The 20574-nt window shown below is 49.2% G+C and overlaps 1 protein-coding gene across 5 annotated transcripts in view; it reads left to right on the forward strand.

The window, feature by feature from the left end:
- Window positions 1–20565, forward strand: part of lama5 (laminin, alpha 5) — an 84566-nt gene extending 64001 nt beyond the window's left edge. For 3 of the 5 annotated variants that reach the window (XM_013271787.3, XM_005477749.4, XM_019349474.2), the window contains 45 exons: window positions 43–187; window positions 340–480; window positions 690–851; window positions 1371–1478; window positions 1594–1677; window positions 1867–2097; window positions 2203–2316; window positions 2408–2538; window positions 2792–2872; window positions 3302–3516; window positions 3603–3703; window positions 4111–4294; window positions 4754–4894; window positions 4971–5122; window positions 5206–5316; window positions 5710–5821; window positions 5907–6080; window positions 6536–6732; window positions 6822–6941; window positions 8034–8188; window positions 8260–8389; window positions 8472–8574; window positions 8656–8769; window positions 8881–9063; window positions 10029–10171; window positions 11274–11453; window positions 11600–11739; window positions 11852–11996; window positions 12209–12342; window positions 12601–12760; window positions 13941–14075; window positions 14232–14371; window positions 15326–15458; window positions 15559–15702; window positions 15849–15979; window positions 16064–16237; window positions 16368–16503; window positions 16703–16857; window positions 17029–17212; window positions 17418–17555; window positions 17679–17838; window positions 17919–18049; window positions 19034–19127; window positions 19205–19324; window positions 19652–20565. In XM_013271787.3, coding sequence (XP_013127241.1) covers window positions 43–187; window positions 340–480; window positions 690–851; window positions 1371–1478; window positions 1594–1677; window positions 1867–2097; window positions 2203–2316; window positions 2408–2538; window positions 2792–2872; window positions 3302–3516; window positions 3603–3703; window positions 4111–4294; window positions 4754–4894; window positions 4971–5122; window positions 5206–5316; window positions 5710–5821; window positions 5907–6080; window positions 6536–6732; window positions 6822–6941; window positions 8034–8188; window positions 8260–8389; window positions 8472–8574; window positions 8656–8769; window positions 8881–9063; window positions 10029–10171; window positions 11274–11453; window positions 11600–11739; window positions 11852–11996; window positions 12209–12342; window positions 12601–12760; window positions 13941–14075; window positions 14232–14371; window positions 15326–15458; window positions 15559–15702; window positions 15849–15979; window positions 16064–16237; window positions 16368–16503; window positions 16703–16857; window positions 17029–17212; window positions 17418–17555; window positions 17679–17838; window positions 17919–18049; window positions 19034–19127; window positions 19205–19324; window positions 19652–19800 — 6415 coding nt within the window. In that variant the 3' untranslated portion in view covers window positions 19801–20565. Of the gene's footprint in view, window positions 1–42; window positions 188–339; window positions 481–689; window positions 852–1370; window positions 1479–1593; window positions 1678–1866; window positions 2098–2202; window positions 2317–2407; window positions 2539–2791; window positions 2873–3301; window positions 3517–3602; window positions 3704–4110; window positions 4295–4753; window positions 4895–4970; window positions 5123–5205; window positions 5317–5709; window positions 5822–5906; window positions 6081–6535; window positions 6733–6821; window positions 6942–8033; window positions 8189–8259; window positions 8390–8471; window positions 8575–8655; window positions 8770–8880; window positions 9064–10028; window positions 10172–11273; window positions 11454–11599; window positions 11740–11851; window positions 11997–12208; window positions 12343–12600; window positions 12761–13940; window positions 14076–14231; window positions 14372–15325; window positions 15459–15558; window positions 15703–15848; window positions 15980–16017; window positions 16238–16367; window positions 16504–16609; window positions 16629–16702; window positions 16858–17028; window positions 17213–17417; window positions 17556–17678; window positions 17839–17918; window positions 18050–19033; window positions 19128–19204; window positions 19325–19651 lie in introns of those variants that run through there. The other 2 variants (XM_019349473.2, XR_002057619.2) reach the window with 2 other exon arrangements.
- Window positions 20566–20574: the final 9 nt, after the last annotated feature.

Below are 20574 nucleotides of genomic sequence, written 5' to 3' on the forward strand. Positions count from 1 at the left end.
AGATTCGGCACGATGTGACTTTGTTACTGTTTCTGTTTCCAGATGTCAGAACAACATCGTTGGACGTCAGTGCGACCGCTGTGCCCCCGGTTTCTATGGTTACCCCAACTGCAGACCATGTGACTGCAACGAGGCGGGAGCAGAAGAGGAAGTGTGTGACCAGTCCACAGGACGGTGTCTCTGCAAGGTTTGCACTCACATACACAAACGCACAAATGTGCACGAGTCTGTCATGTTTGTGTGTCTGACCTCTGACCCTGCTCTGTGTGTGTGTGTGCATGTCTGTGTGTGTGCGTGTGTGTGTGTGTGTCTGTGTGTGTGTGTGTGTTCCCCCTGCAGGAGAACGTCCAGGGTTCTCGCTGTGATCAGTGCAGGGATGGTACGTTCCACTTGGACCCGACCAACCCAAAAGGATGCACCAGCTGTTTCTGCTTCGGAGCCACCGACCGCTGCCACAGCTCCAGCATGAGGCGCACCGAGGTGCTCGTCTACATCCCATAATATGCTTGTTTTGTTGAACACAACCTGATGTTTGTGGTAGTTTTTCTGCAGCAAGCAGAGGTAACGAGCTGATCCTGACTCGAGCTCACAGTGTTTCAGAAAGCTGCTGAATGCTGTGACGTTTCCACATCCTCACCGATTTACTGACTTTGAGCCTCACAGCAGCCGTGTCGTCCTCGTCTCTGCAGGTCATGGACATGGAGGGCTGGGTGCTGCTGGGAGCTGACAGACAGGAAGTCCCCGTAATTGTGTATCCAGATCAGGACCTGGTAGAGGCCGACATCACCGACGTGCCCGATGTTTATCAGGAGCTGTACTGGCACGCTCCGAACCCTTACCTGGGAGACAAGGTGAGATATTCCAGTTAAAGATCAGTCAGGTGCAGTAAGAACCAGTCGGGCATGAAGAAGCAAGGCGGGTCATTGGAGTCTGAACACGCCTTTATCTGATGGATCCGTGTGCACTCAGAGAGGATGAGGGTGAAGATGAGCCAGCAGTGAGTCTGAGCCGTCTCCAGGTGCAGATCTGTTTTTAAAGCTTACGGCCTCACAGCGTCCCAGAATCCCTCGTTGTTACAGACACGTCAAACACAGCCGACCAAAGGCTCAGACGGCTGTTTGGATACAAATCAGCAGCTTTCATGTGTGATTCAGCCAGCGTCACCCTTTATTCTGATGGTTAAATCCCCTGCTGTTACGCTCCAACGACCGGCTTCAGATGTCAGCCTGCTGCAACCTGCACGCATACAGCAGACGTGCAGGTTTTATCTGTCGCAGATAAACTGCAGGCCGCGCTTTGTGTTTCATCAGCCTGTAAGCCGTGCGGTGCTCTGTTTGTGTCTGAGCTTTGATCTGCTCCTGTCTGCACAGGTCTCCTCCTACGGAGGCTATCTCAGGTACCGTCTGCACACCCAGACCATGAGAGGAGACGTGCTGCCCCTGCCCGCTGAGGCCCCGAAACCCGACATCATCCTCAAGGTGCAAAGCACACACACACACACACACACACACACACACACCTGTGCCCTCTCATATGTAGCGTTAGCTGTGTGTTAGCACGCTGACACCTTTACTTCCTGTTTCTGTTGTCCAGGGTAACCAGATGACCCTGGTGTTCATGGAGAGAGAATACTCGTCCCCCGAGGAGCCTCACCTGGGCATCGTCCACATCGTTGAGGTAACGTCACCTGCACATTCTTCTGTAATATTAGAAAGCTGGCTAACCTACAGTGTTTGACCCCTGACCCCATGAAAAGCCTCTGAAAGGTGTTTTAGAGATTCCCTGTAAACACTTTATTGCGCAGAGTAAGCTCCAGTCAGGTAGTCCACCTCCACCACGTACCTCGTGTCCTTCCTGTGCTTACAGGGAAGTTTCCGTCACTTTCGGACCGGTAACCCGGTGTCCCGAGAGGAGCTGATGATGGTTCTGGTTGGGCTGGAGTCTCTGCAGATCCGAGCCCTGCACTCCCAGTCAGCCCAGTCCGTGTCGCTGCGCGGCGCCGTGCTAGAGGGCGCCGAGAGCCTGCCTGTTGGACGCCACGCCAACAATGTGGAAATCTGCATGTGTCCCGCCAACTACCTGGGAGACTCGTGCCAGGTGAGGGACGGAGTTTGGATCTGGGTTTGTTGGGGTGTTTGGTGACTTGCAGAGAGGAGGTGGTGATGGTGGATAAAGGTTAAAGGTCGTGATGTGTGTGTGCAGAAATGTGCTCCGGGGTACTACAGAGACACCATCGGCCTGTTCCTGGGGAAGTGTGTTCCCTGTAGCTGTAACGGACACTCGGACCAGTGTTTGGACGGATCTGGGATCTGTGTGGTGAGGAGCTCGGATCACACGCTGCCTCCTGACGTCCTCTCGCTCTGATGTCACGGATCTCTGACCATTCTTGTCTCTGTCCGTCCGTCAGAACTGTCGGCACAACACGGCCGGCGACCACTGCGAGAGGTGCCAGGGGGGGTTCCTGGGTAACAACAGTGTGGATGGTCAGGCCATAACGTGCTCCAGCTGCCCCTGCCCACTGAGAGCGCCGTCCAACAAGTCAGTACCCCCACTCCCTATGTTTGTTGGGAATACTGGGAATTTAGCATGAATTTAAGGTTCAAGGATTCAGCCACATTTAGCGTTTAGCCATCAGTAAATATGGAAGCTGAAAATGTTAAAGGCCCCACATTGCTGCCCTGAGGAATACCACAAGTAACACTTCTGTTTTTCTAAATAACAGTCTCCCACATGCTGTGATGCTGTCCTGATTTGTAGCTTTTCACTCTTCTTCCTTCCTGTCTGTCTGTAGTTTTGCGGAGGGCTGCGTGCAGAGAGGTGACGGCATGCAGTGTCGCTGTATGCCCGGCTACGCCGGACCGAACTGCGAAAGGTAAACGAGTGGAGCCGGGCTCCAGACATCCGTACTAAACATGCTCCTTACAGTGAGGTCAGCCGCGACCTCGTCTCCACATACTCAGTGTTACAGAGAGGGTTCAGGAGCTACACCCATGTACGAGGGGCAGCCAATTAGAAAAAATGTTGGTCTGCAGGGGGAGGAGCTTAAACAGCCTGTTTCAGACAGAGGATGAAGTGAACGCTGAGGGTGCTGAAATCACCCTGAAACGTTCTCAATGATTAATAAATCAAATAAAAATTAATAATTTTATGGAATTTGAATAATAAAGTTATATATACAAATTAATGATATGCTGGTAGGAAGAAAAACGCCACACGCTGTGTATCCTTACAATAATTTTATTAACTTTAAATCATCAGGTAGTTCAGTTAAAAATGCTTCACCTGTCGGCCTCTCTCACAGGTGTGCCCCAGGTTTCTATGGTAACCCGGTGGTTCTGGGCAGCCGGTGTCAGCCGTGCGATTGCAGCGGGAACTCGGACCCCAACATGCTGTTCACCGACTGCCACCCGCTGACGGGACACTGCCTCAGCTGCATGCACAACACGGCCGGGCCTCGCTGCGAGAGCTGTGCCCCTGGTTACTATGGCGACGCCATCAACGCCAAAAACTGCACTCGTGAGTTTGCCATCCTGCGGTCATGTGATCAGGTTTGGCAGTGCAGGCTGCAGGTGGATTCAGCGTGTGTGTGCTTTCTAATGCAGAGTGTGACTGCTCTCCGTGTGGAACGGAGTCATGTGACCCGCACAGTGGACAGTGCCGCTGCAAGCCCGGAGTCACCGGGCTGCTCTGCGATCGCTGCGAGGTGAGAGCGCCTCTCTGAGGTCACATCACAACAACATCTGTCATTTAAACACGGTGGCCATGTTGGAAGTGGTCCAGAGCCGCACGAGGAGGCGACAGTGATCCAGGCGGCAGCGCCATCTTTAGAACATATGAATGTAGCTCACACTCAGAAACGCCGCTGTCACAGCGTGATGACAGAAAGAGATCTGTGAATACTTTTTAAAAATACGGAAACATTTTTCCAAATGAGTCAATAAAATGAGCCGTATGAGAGGAGAAACGGCGTGCTGGGTCAGGTGATTCATGATGTAGCGAGGTCAGTCCTGCGGTGGGTGACGTGTTTGCTCAGTTTCAGAACACGTATGTGGATTTTTAGAGTTATCCTAAAATGCTCATTCAGATTATTGTTACTCCTCCTCCTCTCAGGACGGCTCGTTTGGCTTCGACTCGTGCTCCGGCTGCCGTAAGTGTGACTGCGACGCCGCCGCAGCGCTCGTCCAGCCGTGTGACCCTCAGAGCGGTCAGTGCGCCTGCAGGCCTGGAGTGAGCGACTCGAGCTGCCGGCAGTGCGCTCCTGGATTCTGGGACTACGGACCCAATGGCTGCAAGAGTGAGGAAACACAAACATCATGACACCTCACAAAAGAGCTCCGCCTCCTGGCTGTAGCTCAGGAGGCAGAGCAGGAAGGTTGGTGGTTCGATCCCCGCCTGCTCCAGTCTGGTTGCCAAATATCCTTGGGCATGATACTGACCCCGAGCTGCTCTCTGAAGCCTCCCTGAGCCTGTGACTGTTAGAAAGCAAGAGCTCAGGTAGATTAGCACAGGAACGTCTACTGCGTGACACACACACAGATACCTGCTAACACTGCGCACAGCCGCCATGTTATTGGTCAGATGATGTCATTAAAGGCTCTGACGGCACAAAGAGGTCAGTGTGGCGCAGCTGCAGCAGGCTGATGGTTGTGTATCGTCCTGCAGGAGTCAGGCTCACTCACGCCTCTGTCAGTAGTAATCGGTCACTGCGCTGTATGTTGGTGTGTTTAACCTGAAGCCCCTCCCTCACCTGCAGAGTGTGACTGCAGAGGAGGACACTGCGACCCGCGCACAGGTGAGTGTCGCTGTCCCGACGGGATGACGGGCCGACAGTGTGATGTCTGTTTGCAGAGGTACAGCGTCCCGACGGAGGACCGGCATGGCGTCCACTGCGAGCGTGAGTCTCACACACTCAGAGGCTCTTTGAAGCATTTGTAATCAGGTGAAGCTGAGCACGTGTGTTTTTCTCTCAGTCTGCGACAGCTGCGTTGTCGTGCTGCTGGAGGATCTGGAGAGGCTCGACGACGACTTCCTGTCGGCGTCAGCTCAGCTGAGGAGCCTGAACGCCAGCTCTGTGGCCCGGGCTCAGCTGCAGAGCCTCGACAAGTCCATGGAGGACGCCGCTGTGAGTTCACACACAAGCACACCTGAGGCCGTGAGCGCCGCGCTGCAGGTGCACTAATCGAACTCACTTTGCCATGATTCCAGCGGGCCATCGAGAACTACAACAACACACTGCAAGACAGCCTGAGTCGCACCAACATGCTGGAGGCAGAAATCAGCACCATCAGTGAGGACATCGACGAGCTGCAGAACAAAGTGAGGAGCTCACACACACACACACACACACACACACGATTGTTCCGATGGTCCTGATCCACAGTTTGGGAGCGCCTCCTGTAAAGGCCCGCTCTCCTCTGAGCTTTAATCCTGAGCCCGGGGCGGTGAGGAGGGCGGGGTCTGCTGTGTGTCCGGTGGTGCATTCACGGGTGATCGAAAAAACCTGACTTCATGATGCAGACCTGTCACCAGGCTGTATGCTAACGCTAACATCGCAGACTCACAGCGACGATTCCTTGAAACTCGTTCGGTTTTCGTTTGTTCAAACTGTCTGTCGACGTTTTACAGGCAGCAGGAAGAAGAACACGCAGGTTTGTGTCAAACGTGCGACTTAAACACACATTAAAATCTGAGAGCTGTCTTTTTTTCCAGACGTCAGCGATGACCAGCCGGGTCGGCGAGCTGCACAGTGGCACAAACAGAACGTACCGGCGGGCCGAGGATGTGTTGTCCCTCCTCAGGAACGTGAGCGCCAATATAAACGGTACGGCACGAGAACCGAGTTTAAAATCTGAAGCGCTGACAGGAGGCAGAGCGATGCTTGGACCGATGTGCTTGTGTGTCCGCAGACCTCCTGCTGAGGTCAAACCGTTCCTCCCTGAACGAGACGGCGGCAGAGGAGGACGGCGAGGAGAGGGAGAGGAAGATGAGGGAGGTGCAGGCCATGCTGAGGGAGATGAGGCACAGGAGCTGCGTGGGTCAGAAGAAGATGGCCGACAAAGAGAAGGCAGAGGCTGAGAAACGTAAGTTTATTCATGTTAATGAGCCGTGATGAGCACACTCAGTCGAACGAGAGAGAGTAAATAAACAAGAGAATTAAACAAGAGAATTAATACAGAACCAGGAGATTAACACAGGAAGAGACCGAACTGACCCAAACTCTGCATGAAGCAGAACTCGCAGAACAGGATGAAACACTCGACAGTGTCAGGAGGAACCAGACGCGCTCTGAGAAGAGATGAACATCAGATCAGGATCACAGACGACGAGTTAAGCTTCCAGCAGCTCGTCAGACCCGTGAACCAGCTCACACCTGTCCCAGAACGAGAGATGAAATATCTGCTGTACCATCAGGATGTTTGATGGTTTTATTAAATGTCTCTGACTCGCTGCTGATGTCACTTCAGCGTTTGAAGGCTAATGAGCAGGTTTGTGTTTGAGCTGACAGGACGCCCGTCTGTGTCTCGTGTTCTCGTAGTGTTGGATCGGATCAGCAGGCAGCTGGTCGACCGTCTGGAGGAAAACGACAACCTAACTCGATCCATCAGTGACCGCCTGTCCCGCCTCCACGCTGACACGATGGACCTCCGAGACGCCCTGAACGAGGCCGTGAACAACACGGCGAGAGCTGCCGAGATCAACAACGCCAACGAGAAGAGCCTGGACGACCACAACGTAAGAGCAGGAGAGGGAGCACCGTGGAGAACATGGAGGAGAACACCAAGTGACGACTAACCCTGTCTGTCTGTCCGTCTGTCTGTCAGAGGAGGGTGGTGGACCTGCTGGCGAAGTTGACCGAGGTGAGAAAACAGCTGAACGTGTCTGCGGATCACCTTCATCAAGTCAACAACGACGTGTGGTCCATGGTGCAGAACTCCAAAGAGGTTTGAATGTCACACATTAAACCTGTCTGTGTGTGCATGCGTCACAGATGTACAGGGTCCACTTCATCTTCAGCACAGCTGTGATTCAAAGTGTGTTCTCAGTCTGCCAGAATCTACGTCCATGCTAACAGTGCTAACACCTGCTAACAGTGCTAACAGTGCCAACGCCTGCTAACAGTGCTAACACCTGCTAACAGTGCTAACAGTGCCAACACCTGCTAACAGTGCTAACAGTGCCAACGCCTGCTAACAGTGCTAACAGTGCTAACACCTGCTAACAGTGCTAACAGTGCCAACGCCTGCTAACAGTGCTAACAGTGCTAACACCTGCTAACAGTGCTAACACCTGCTAACAGTGCTAACAGTGCTAACACCTGCTAACAGTGCTAACAGTGCCAACGCCTGCTAACAGTGCTAACAGTGCTAACACCTGCTAACAGTGCTAACAGTGCCAACGCCTGCTAACAGTGCTAACAGTGCCAACGCCTGCTAACAGTGCTAACACCTGCTAACAGTGCTAACACCTGCTAACAGTGCTAACAGTGCCAACGCCTGCTAACAGTGCTAACAGTGCTAACACCTGCTAACAGTGCTAACAGTGCTAACAGTGCCAACGCCTGCTAACAGTGCTAACAGTGCTAACACCTGCTAACAGTGCTAACAGTGCCAACGCCTGCTAACAGTGCTAACAGTGCTAACACCTGCTAACAGTGCTAACAGTGCCAACGCCTGCTAACAGTGCTAACAGTGCTAACACCTGCTAACAGTGCCAACACCTGCTAACAGTGCTAACAGTGCCAACGCCTGCTAACAGTGCTAACAGTGCTAACACCTGCTAACAGTGCTAACAGTGCCAACGCCTGCTAACAGTGCTAACAGTGCTAACACCTGCTAACAGTGCCAACGCCTGCTAACGGTGAACCATGGCTGGTTACAGCTCACAGATCCGAGGCTGTAGCTTGGACTGTTTCGTGGTTCTGGTGGGCTCAGAATCAGAGTTCTTGTTGAAGATCAAAAACAAAGACTTTCTTCATCAGGTCTTTACCTCCCCTTAATCAGGCCACACCCCCTTCAGCTCTTTCTCTCCCTCAGGAGTACGAGCACCTGGCGGCTCAGCTGGATGGCGCCCGGATGCTGCTGGCCCAAAAGGTTCAGAATTTGTCTCAGACTAACTCTAAAATCCCGCTGGTGGAAAAGGCGGAGAAGCACGCTGAGCTGCTCGGCGCTCTGGCCATGAACCTGTCCAGGTAGGTGTACAACGTTTAGTTCTTGTGCTTCATGAAACCAAACATGACGAGCTGTGTGCATCTGTCTGCAGTTTGATCGCAGAAACAAAGAAGGACGGATTCATAGACGTAACGCAGTCGTACAACAAGATCGTCGTCAGCATCGAGGAGGCCGAGGAGGCCGCCAAGATGGCCGACGAGGCTGCCAACAGCACTTTAGAGGTAAAACCCCCCAAAATCACAAGTTTGTCCTTTGAGGTGACTTTAAAAACGGGAACTGAAAGTGTGTTGGTTTTGTTTTTAGAGCGTGAAGGGCCAGAACCTTGGTCAGAAGGCGGAGTCTCTGAAGAACCACAGCATGGATCTGAAGGATGAAGTGGAGAAGCTGAATGATGACCTGAACACCAGTAAGCCCAGTTTGGATTGCAGAGATTCATAAAGGAACCCTTTCATCTTCAGTCTGCATCACCTTCGTTTTTCTGCTGCAGCTCTGAGGCCGCGCCTCAAAGACGCTCAGCGCCGGCTCCAGGACGCCAAAACCAAACAGTTTCAACTGACCGAGGACCTGAAGGCGCTCCGGAGCAACCTCAACGCCACCAAAAGTACGACCGTTTAAAACACGTTGCGCTTACAGGATTTGGGTATTTAAGGTTTCCCACGCGACTCCTCACCGCTCACCGCTTCCTGTCGTCTTCTTCTTCTGTGCCGCTCAGACATCAGTGCAGAGATCAACGAAGCCAAGCAAATGGCGGCTCAGGCAAACAGGACGGCCACCGACATCAACGACACGCTGCGTCCCATCAAAGAGCAGCTGGATGAATGGCAGCGCACTTACGGAGACGCCAACGCCACAAGCGAGGACATCAACAGCGCCCTGATGGACGCCAACAACACCGGTGAGTGATAAACGCTCGCTGCTGTGCGCTGTGGGGATGGTCGATGTGATTTCAGACCCGAGCACAGGCAGACGCAGAAACTGACGTCAAAGTGAGATTAAATCCTGATGAATCCAAATCAAACGATCCGAAATCCGACTGATCACAGAGATTCCAAACAGCTGGAGCGAGCCAGAGACAGTAAATACAAGAGGCAAAAGGAAGTAGATCCAAATACAAAACACAAGTCTTTCAAAATAAAACAGGAAGCAACCAAACACAGAGATAATGTTTAATAATAATAATAATAATAATGGATTGGATTTCATATAGCGCTTTTCAAGGCACCCAAAGCACTTTACAATGCCACATATGAAACATATATGAAACATATGAAAAGCTAAGAAAAATACGAGACTGAACCAACAAAGACCCGACGTACTCAAACAATCAAACGAAGGATTAACATTAAATGAAATAATAAGACGGATAAATTTCAAACGTCTGAACTGTCCAGAGCACGACTCTCTCTTATCTTTCTCACCTGAATGTCTTTGAATTTCAGGACCTTAGGGACAAATGAGCAGTTTGAAAGCAATGATGAATTATTTAATTTGATTTTATTTATATAACACCAAATTACAGGAACAGTTTAAAGGTGCCACCTGCCACAACTGTTTGGGGGTTATTTATGAGCTACATCAAAATAAAAGCATGTCAAACTGAAAACTGTGACTAATGACAGACATCTAATATTTAGGAACCAGAAATGAAACTCGTGTCTACTCATTCATCAGGTCGCTGAGCCCTCCAAAGGTTAGGCTTGGGTTCTGTTTGACTTTTAAATTGAGTGTCAGACATTAATTTTGTTTGTCTTTGAAAGGTGTTCCAACCAGGTAAAAAGGCCTGGATGTTACCTGAACATTCACTGTAGGGGGCGCTGGTGAACATGAGCTGTAAATGTCTGTCTGTCTGTCTGTCTGCAGTGCACAGGCTGGATGAAGCTATTCCTGAACTCTTGAAGAGGCTGGGCGACCTGGAGAATTACTCTGTTCAGATGCCAAACATCTCCGAGAACATCAACCGCATCCGACAGCTCATAGAGCAGGCGCGCAACGCTGCCAACAAGGTACACCCACAGACTGTATAAAAAGATGGACAGAACCAAAAGTGTGGCCATATTTGGATGCTATTGCTAGCTAGCTTGGTTATCACAGATAACTGCTCATAGTGCTGAGTTGGGCGCTGTGTTAGTGCAGTGACCTCACAGCAGCTGTGTTATTGGTCACATGATGCCATTAAACATGCTCCGAAAGACTCCAACAGCACAGACACGGTCCAGAGGTCCAGTTCAGCCTAGCAGACAGCTAGCAGCTACAGCCACCTGTGTCAGCACCCACCTATCAGTCAAGAGGCCACGCCCCTAATAATGCAAACTTTAAGCAGGTGTTATGAAGGAGGAAATTATCTATATAGGCCAAACAGTTTGTGTATGAGGCTGTAAACATGTTTATTTCTAATGTAAAGTTTTAACATGGGACTGACTCACTGCTGCCTCTGCTGGACGTCAGAGGAACTGCAAGTTTTGATTTGATTTTTCAGTCCTGGAGGTCAGTGCTGGGTGTTTTCATCAGAGGTTCTTATCACAATCAGATTACTTTATTAATCCCTAAGGAAATGATGTCATTCTAATAGTCTTTTATCGTCATTGTACATGTACAGCTAAATTGTGGTTCCTAATAAAATATAAATGGTAGACAACAGAGAAATATACACAAAATCATAGACAGACACATTGGAGAACAAAATAGTTGCAAAGTGATCAGAGGCAGTGGAAAGGAGCGAGTCTGAGTGTGAGTGGGCTGAGGGCTGAGGGTTACTCAGACCATGGCTCAGATTGGTGAGGTCGGTGTGTAGGGGTGGGGTGTGGGGGTGGGGCCAGTGTTTGTTAACAGTCGGTTTGGCTGTGGGGGAAGAAGCTGTCAGTGAGTCTGGAGGTGTGGGAGATTGAGGAGCGGGAGAAGGCCAGCAGCAGGACACGGAGGAAATGCAGCCGCTGCTCAACCTTCGTTACCAGGGCGATGGTGTTGTGGGTCCAGGTGAGATCAGCGGAGATGTGGGTGCCCAGAAACCTGAAGGTGGAGAAGGATTCCATTTATACTGAGAGGGGAGCGGACCTGTCTGAGCCTCCTGACGTCCATTACGAGTTCTTTTCCTCTTTCCCCATCCAGGTGAGCGTGTCCATGAAGTTTAATGGGAAATCAGGCGTCCAGGTGCGTACTCCGTCTAACCTGGCTGACCTGGCTGCTTACACCTCCATGAAGCTCCACATCAAGCTGCCGGACGCAGCACGGACACGGCGACAGGATGCTTCCAACAGTCAGTTTGTCTTCTACCTCGGCAACAAGAACGTAAGTGCGAGACAGATTGGACTTCATGTCGCTTGTCAAGTCTCTCAATCCTCGTCAGAGTGTGTCTTTATTAACTGTGATAAATTTAGGACTCAGGTGAACATTGGAGGTGTCGTGTATTTTAAATCTGTGTTTGGTGTTTGCAGCCGAGTCAGGAGTTCCTGGGCATGGCGTTGGTGGGGAAACAGCTGCACTGGTACTTTAACGTTGGAGGAAACACTGCAGATGTGATGATGACGAACGACATCCAGTCCAAAGGAAGATTCAGTACCGTCTTGTTGGAGAGGTGAAGCACACGATGTAACACAACACGGTGTCATTCGATTAAACATGAATGTTTATGCTAGCTGTGTGCAGGAGTTGTAGCACTGATCTGCTCCACATGTTGGTGCGCATAGGATCCTCCAGCATGGTCTGATGTCCGTATCTGTGGACACCACAACCACCAAACACTCCGCGGAGGCTGAAGGAAATCAGGGGCTCCTCAAACTCTTGGCCAATGACACCGTCTTCTATGTGGGAGGATATCCGAATACCTTCACGGTACGTACTGGGAGAGCTGTAAACCCACCAGTTACAGAGCGTTTCCCCATGTTACGCTTATTTTAGTCAGTACAATAAAACTGAGCAGGTGGAGCCAGAGTGAGAATAACTGAGAACACCTGTGTTGGTACACAGGTTGATGTTTACACATTAGTGCCTCGATCACAGGAATGATGAAGAGTTTCCACTTTCTCTGGTGTTTTTGTCTTTAGCCACCTAAAGTGCTCGCACTGCCCAACTTTAAGGGCTGCATTGAGCTGGACTATCTGAACGAGGAGGTGATCAGTCTCTACAACTTTGTGGACGTCTTCAATCTCAACACCACAGTGGACATACCATGTGGCAGGTCTGTCCGTGCATCTCATTACATTTCAGTATCACTGTGTAAATGTAAACGTTTGTATTCTTTCTGTTGAATTTAAGCTTATAGCTGAACACTGACGCTCACAGATGAGTGGATGAACGTTCATCATTTATTAAATGAAGTTTTCATCATTTTCTTATTTTCTGAGATAATCTGATGTGTTTCAACTCATAACTTTGTCTCTTAAATACGTGTGTGTGTGTGTGTGTGTGTGTGTGTGTGTGTGTGTTTAACAAACAGGATAAGAGCCACCACTGAGCCCTGGGTCAGTGATGGAGCGTACTTTGATGGGACCGGCTATGCAAAGTTTAATATTTCTCAGTCAGAAAAATATAACGTCGTGAAACAGGACATCAAACTGCTGTCGCAGAACGGGATCCTGCTGATGATGCAGAACGAGGTAACGCTGTTTATACGCTCACAGCATCCAGACCCTCAGAGGCCTGCTGGAGCTCACCTGTCCTTGTAAGCCCCGCCCCTATTATAATGACAGAAGATGCTAGTTTCAGGCACTTCATTATTCACAGCAGTGGATGCTCTTTACACACAATCCCTGACAGTTCATAGCAAAAATGCTGAAGGCCGTAACACAGAATAGAATAGAATAGAATAGAATAGAACAGAATAGAATAGAATAGAATGGGTTTATTGTCATTGTACCTACAATGATATGACAGTTTTCCTCCTGTAAGAACTAAAGAGAGCAGTACATATACATGTACATATTTACAGTATTTAAATACACCAAATAAACAGATCACATGCACAGAGTTCACAGAGTAATCAGGTGACCTTACTGCACCCACATGACTTATTATCAGACTTTATTGACCATGGTGTCCAGTCACTGCGTGCAGCACACAAAGCTGCCTCATTCCCACACTCGTGTCCTTTATTTGAGACCGTGCCAGGTCAGAACACGGACCGTCAGCGTGCCCTTCGCTGCTGTTTGTAAATAGACACGTTGATTCCAGTCGACTCCAGACATTCCCGATCGTGTTGTTGTTGGATTTAGAACCAACATGTTTGAATAGTAATTTACTCAGAGTGAAATATTCTAATAACCTGACATACTAGATTCACATTTGCAGGTTTTGCACTTCTTCCCTCGTCATCAGCACTTCTGTTATTCTCTGTTTGTCGTGACACTCGTGGAAATACAGAAGAAGCTTTAGTTACTTTTTACACAGGGTAACTGGAAGAATGAACTTTTCTACTCAAGTACTCAGAGCGCTTTATACAACAGGGCCGAGCTGCAAATGTGCAGATGTCCTGTACTTCTACTAAAGTACAGATACTCGTGTATAAAAATACACTGATTCAGCTTCTTTACTCAAGTACAGTAAAGAAGTATTTGTACTTCATTAGCTCTGAACAAGCTTCATGCGCAGCAGCACTTTAACATTCAGGCTCCGATAGCTGCACCATAGCAGCCAACCTTCCCGTTAGTGGAAGGGTTGACCTCCTGGACCGGGGTCATGACCATCAAATGTCCGGCTCTGGTTCTCACTGTACTGATTACACACACATCTCTATATTTTCCTGTGTAACTGGATTTTTCTTCTCTGTCTGCTGTGCAGCACAATCAGTTTGTGTGTGTGGCGGTGCTTCGTGGCCAGGTCAGGGTCTTCTATAATATTAACGGTTCTCTGGTGGACGTCGAGCCCGTGGCTCCGCCTGAACTCTTGCAGATGAGCAACGGCGAGTCCAACAGTGTGAGTCCCTCTGCGTGGTTTTTCATGTTCCTACTTTGAAAGCATGCCGATCACTCTGATTGCTCCTTTTAGCGGTCACTATCGTGTACTCGTTCAAACTTTAGAAGTTTAAGTTTTCTGACTTGTTTGTGATGTGCTCCATTTTTTCCCATATAGCTGGAGCTCTATGTCTTCCGCGATTCATTTATGGTGAGGAAAAACCAAAAAGAAGTCATCAAAACTAACATAAAAGGAATCCCTCAATTTGACAACACCTGTTACCTGGGAGGAGTGCCAGAGGACAAGATGCCTGAGATGTACGTGCACTAAGTTTCTTATTGCTCCATTTCTAAGCTAATGTTAGCGAGTGTTGAACTGTGGAAAAGAGGTGCAGGGGCAGGGCTAAAGGGGGCGTCTGGGGTGGCACAGGCCCTACTGACATCTGTATGTTGCCCCCTATAATTGTTTTCATGCCAATGTGATCATGATTGGAGATTGGAGGGGAGGATGGGCAAATCTAACTCCTCTTTTTAAATATTATGTATGAAATATATAATATTAAAATGTAATAAAGGCTTTTGAATTAAAACAAATGGAAAACAGTAAATTATTAATTTTAATTAAACATGAAAAACGATGTATGAGACCCCTTATTTACTTATTTCACTTATTTACTATTTACTCTATTGAACATTTACTGTCCCCTTTGACAGTAAACCCAACACGCAGAGCTACCTGCTGCGGCGAGACTTGTTCCAAGGAAGCAGCTGAGAGTAGCTCTAATAATTCATCTCGTTACCTCGCCACTAAGTCTTGTGCTTCGGGACTGCCTCGTATGTTTTAATGCATGTTTATGTCGACAGCCTGTGAACTTTCAATCAGTACCTTTGTTTAGTTCATTTTTCAGATTTGCAGAGTCCTGTTATTACTGCCCTTCGTAATGTCTTTGGACCTTTCTTTTGATTTGATTTGAAGTCTTCTGGGTTAACTGGTCTCACTGAGTGCTGTCCAGGCAGCTACAGAGATTTTAAGCAGAAAGATGCTGATAGTTAATCGGTACTCAGTTACTCAGCATCAAACAGCAGATTTAGGTTAGCAGCTAGCTGGTAAAAGTAGTACTTAAATAGTGGACACAAACCTGAGGTGTGTTCTGACGTGATTTAACATGTTGTGAACTTCTGCTTCTAATCGGATTAAAATTCAAAGTTATTATCAGGGATGTGCTCTGGGTCACTAACACTGAGTTTTTCATTGTGTTTGTCTCCGCTCAGGTTAAAGGACAAGTTTCCTAAGACAGGTTCTGTGAAGGCCTGTATCAGGAACTTGAAGGAAAAAGTACAGTACATCAGCCTGAAGAACGTGGAGACCTATGGGGTCAGCTTTGGCTGCCATGACAACCTGCTGGTAGGAGGACACACTGAACCCGTCAGCGTGTAGCAAAAAGGAGTGAATGCAGGTTTTTCATGTCGTGTGTGTGTGTGCGTGTGTGCGTGTGTGTGTGCAGTTGGCTCGTGAGGGTTATTTCTCAGGTCAGAGCTACCTGAACTTTAATGTGGTGGATGCTTCTAGTATCATGAACAACTTTTACGCTGGCCTTGGCTTCAGAACTGAGAAGACCGATGGACTCATGTTCTTCCACAAAAACCAGGTCAGAAGAAACCCTCAACCACTTCCTGTTGACCGTTGCCTCTCAGCTGTCTGTTTCCCGTGTTCTTCCTCTGTCCTGATCTATTGGATCTATGATGTGCTGACTTCTTCCTTGTTTCAAACTCTTGTGATCTGCTGTGGCCACAGGAGGACGTCTGTCAGGTGGTTTTGCAGGAAGGCCACATCGTGGTGCAAGTCGGCAACAAGGTGATTAGAACGCAGAAGACATACAACGATGACATCAGTCACTATGTCACCATATACAACAGTGTGGAAGGGTAGGATGGCAGCGGTTACATTTTCCTCGCATCCACAGGAAGCAGCATTCCGAGTGTCGTCTGACCTCTCTGCTCGTTTCTCAGGACATATCTGTACGTGGACGACATGCAGCCTCTGGTCAACAAAGACAACGCAACAATGAAAACTGACTTGTCCACGAAAACTGACTTGTCCACGAAGGGAAACACCTTCCTGGGAGGAATGCCCGAAGACCTGAACAACCTGACAGGATGCATTAGCAATGTTTTCATCAAGAAGTTAGTTAAACATGACTTTAATGATCCGCCTTCATAGATTTACTCATCAGCCTGTGTAAAATGACTGAAACGATTAAAGCTTCTGTGTGAGTTGAGCTTGGATTGTAATGTGTGTGTTTGCCATCTGCAGGAAAATGGACGCAACGCAGGTGGTTTTGAACCTGCTGAAAGCCACCGACAATGTAGATGTTTCTATGAAGTGTCCTGCTGCTAAACAGCCTCAGCAGATCATTGCTGCTCAACCAAAACACAGCAACAAGCGAAAGGTACACACACAGCAACAAGCGCAAGGTCCACACACAGCAACAAGCGAAAGGTCCACACACAGCAACAAGCGCAAGGTCCACACACAGCAACAAGCGAAAGGTCCACACACAGCAACAAGCGAAAGGTCCACACACATGCTTTCAATGAGACAATAGGATGTGACCGTAGCTGTGATAAATTTAAGGTTTTCTCTCTTAGGGGAAGCTGAAGAAACCGTCAGGATCTCGCAGTCGTAACACTAGGGACTCGTGTCAGGGCGAGCTATCACACCACGAGAGGGGAGCGACGCACTTCAGTGGCTCCACCCACAGCTTCCAGAGATACGACATCCTGCCCAGTTCGTTCGGCTCCACGTGAGTGTGAAAGAAACTTAAAGAAGTCCAGTCACTTTCTTTCTGAGCTCCTTACACGCCATCACCTGGATGACTGAGAACCGACACAGACACAAGCTGCTAAACAGACTCCGCCCCCTCGTATTCAAGGACCAAACTATAGCTCAGATGCTCATGTTTCTCTGTCTGCAGGCCTCACATCTCCATGCTGTTGAGGATCAACTCATCTGATGGGCTGGTGCTGAGCGCCACCAGCAGGCAGCGAGGAGGAGGGGCGATGACGCTCAGAGTTTCAAATGGCCACCTGCTGCTTCAGTTTGGGAAGAAGTTTAACCTACGCAGCCACAGGAAGTACAACGACGACCAGTGGCACACGGTGAGCACGCACAAAAACACAAACACATGCACACGAACACACATACTTGTTTTCATAACCTGGTGAGGACATCTCATTGACATAATGCTTTCCCTAGCTGCTTACCATCAAAAATGAATGCCTAACCCTCAGCCTAATTCTAACCATAACCTAACTGTAACTGTTTACCTGAATGATGTAACCTGATCTCTCCGTGTCCCTGCAGGTGTTCATAAAGCTTGAAGGGCAGAAGATGAGCCTGATCGTGGACGGTATCAGTGCTCAGTCTAACAGGATATCTGGACGAGACCGGACTCGTCTCACCACACCTTTATACGCAGGGGGAGTCCCCGCCTCTCTGGCGGTAAGCGTTCCTCCTGCTGGTTCCAATGCTCAGGCTGACACCTCTGTGCAGTGAAGGTCACGCCTTTCTGCTCTTCTTCACACTCAGTACCGAAGCTCTGTCTGTGCTCTTTCTTAACCTCAGGGTCCGGGTTCTTCCGGGTTTGTCGGGTGCATCCGGGATCTGATGCTGAACGGAGCCCCTGCAGGAGACCCCGCTCACAGCCAGGGCACGGTGCCCTGCTTCGCGACCCCTCTGCAGCCCGGAGCCTACTTCTCTGGACGGGGAGGACACATCATGATCGGTACGTACCGTTAGTTCCTGTGCATGTGTCGGCCACATTGGGTCGTCGTGTCTGAGCGGCGCCTCTGTCCCTCTCTGCAGATGAGTCCTTGGCTCTGAGTCGAGATCTGGAGATCCAGCTCGAGGTTCGACCCATCTTGGACTCTGGGCTGCTGTTGCATGCTGGGACGTCATCTGACCACCACCTGAGCTTAATTCTCATCCAAGGAAAGGTGAGACTGGGGCACTGTTTCTCCTAAACGTGCTCTACATGCTGTTTTTCAAGTTTCAAATTTGTGATTTCAAGTATTTTTATTTCTGAATGTTTTTATGTCATAAATTAAAAAAATGACTCAGCTTCCTCTGACAGGACAACATACAGGAGAGCGAAACAGAAATAGTTTCACAGTCCAGTGTCTGCACCTCCCCCATGGGGGAGGAGTCAGCGTGTATCAGCCAGACCTCTAAATAAGACCTGAACATCAGCTTAGAGCTGCAGGTATCCTCAGTTTGCAGTGCCCCACTGTTCCCCACTCCCACTCAAATCAATTCAATTCAGTTTTATTTATATAGCGCCAAATCACAACAGTCGCCTCAAGGCACTTTATATTGTACAGTAGATCGCACAATAATACATAGAGAAAAACCCAACAATCATATGACCCCCTATGAGCAAGCACTTTGGCGACAGTGGGAAGGAAAAACTCCCTTTTAACAGGAAGAAACCTCCAGCAGAACCAGGCTCAGGGAGGGGCGGGGCCATCTGCTGTGAGCGGTTGGGGTGAAAGAAGGAAGACAGGATAAAGACATGCTGTGGACATCCTGACCTGAGTTGCAATACAGGAAATCTCCTGACACTTACCAATAATCCTTTGAGAGGACGATATTATCACAATACTTCACTCACGATATGACATTATTGCGATTTACCGCCTTTCTTCAACTGCAAGTGTTTTACAGTTAAAACACAAATTAAAGCAAAATTAAATATTCATTTGCACATTTATTATATTTATTACATTTATTATAGATTTTATATCTTAAACATCTATCGCAGAATTTATGAAGGCTTTCTGGGGGTGGGGGTGGGCTCATGCATCAGAAATGACACACGTGATTTTACTGGGTTAGAAACGGGTCTGGTGGTTGTGGCGTGCGGTCCCTCCTCTAAGCGAATCGGTAAACTTGAGCTCATGAGTATTGCGTGTGTGTGTCAGGTGACGGTTTCCGTGAACGGCGGGAAAGGTGAGACATCCGCATCATTCATTCCTGAAGAGCCGCTGTGCGACGGCCGCTGGCACTCCATCTCAGGTGAGTTTCGTCCTCAGACGCGTGCTCCGTGCACCACCCTGTCGTCGTACCGCTCTAACGCTGAAATGTCTCTGCAGTGGTGAAGAAGAACAACGTCCTGCAGCTGCACGTGGACGGAGCCGGCGAGCGCGCTGTCGGTCCCAAACAGGGCCGCTCCACGGGGCCCAAGGAGGCGGTCTACCTTGGAGGCGTGCCAGGTGAGTGCACGGCGTTCACAGACCACGTCAGTGATGCAGACTGGCCTCTGTGAGGATCACGAAGATCTCCACCACCTTAAATGCAGCCGTTTCCTGTTCCCACATTGCTGACATCCCCGCCGCTTTGTCCGTGTGACCGGTTTCTGTGATCATTTATCAGATTTTAATCAGACCTCATCACATCTGTCGCCTCTCATCCGAGTTTAACGTCTTTACTCGAACATGCTTGATTAGTTACACTACTCATTATTGCATAACAGGGATACAGTCGCAAACGCCGTCAGTGCAGCGCCTCATTAACACGTCACTCCTCTTTCTGTCCGCCAGGTCACATCACTGTAACTGGTCTACCCGCTGGGCTGGCGTCCTTCCACGGCTGTGTCCGCCGGGCGAGCATCAACAACAGAGCTGCGCCACTGTCAAAGCCACTCGCTGTGCACGGCGCTGTGGGAATGCGCGGCTGCCCGCATGTTTAGTCCCGCCTCCTCATATCTTACCTTCACACTCCCTGAGTACACATCAGCACCGGTGGTGGGCGTCACATTACTGTAGCTAATTTAAAATATCTATATGAATATTTATTTTCTAAGAAATGTGTATTTTATATTTTTCCCCGTTTGGTGCTGCAGAGACGAAACGATGTCATCGAGCGGCGCAGTAAAGCCAAGTTTGATCTTGGCTTTACCGCTTTTTTCTAAATTATCCAGCAAATGGCGCGTAATCGTGCGCCTGCAGCAGACACCGACTCTAAACACTGATCCATGAGCACAGACTGTACCTGGAAGATGGACACAGCTGCTTCCTCTGCGACGTCGGTAATCTCAACCGTGATCCTTTGATTCAGTCGGCCCTGAGACCGAAAAAACCAATCAGCACAAAGTTTACTGCACTCAGATCAGCTGAGCCGAGGCTCATAGACTTCTGTCCAATCAGAGTCGCCGCCTGCTCAGTCCATCATTCATATACAGTCTGTGAACACGAGCAACCTCCTCAGGTAGAGAAGATGGAAAACAAAGCCTGCAAATCCAAACGGGACTTTTGGGAATGTCTGATTTCGTGACCTTTGACCTCACGTAGACAGTAAAACTTGAATATTGAGGTTTGACACGTGATGGCTACGTCCTCGCTGGTCTGCAGGCGGCGTTTCCATCTCGTTTTTATTCCGTCTGAAACACGAAGCCTTCTAACTTCTTTGATCCCCCCCGTCTGTCACATGTTTAAATAAAGTTTTTCCGTACCAACAGTCTTCG

Source organism: Oreochromis niloticus, linkage group LG20 (assembly GCF_001858045.2).
Source record: "Oreochromis niloticus isolate F11D_XX linkage group LG20, O_niloticus_UMD_NMBU, whole genome shotgun sequence".
In the NCBI taxonomy this organism is placed as follows: domain Eukaryota; kingdom Metazoa; phylum Chordata; class Actinopteri; order Cichliformes; family Cichlidae; genus Oreochromis; species Oreochromis niloticus.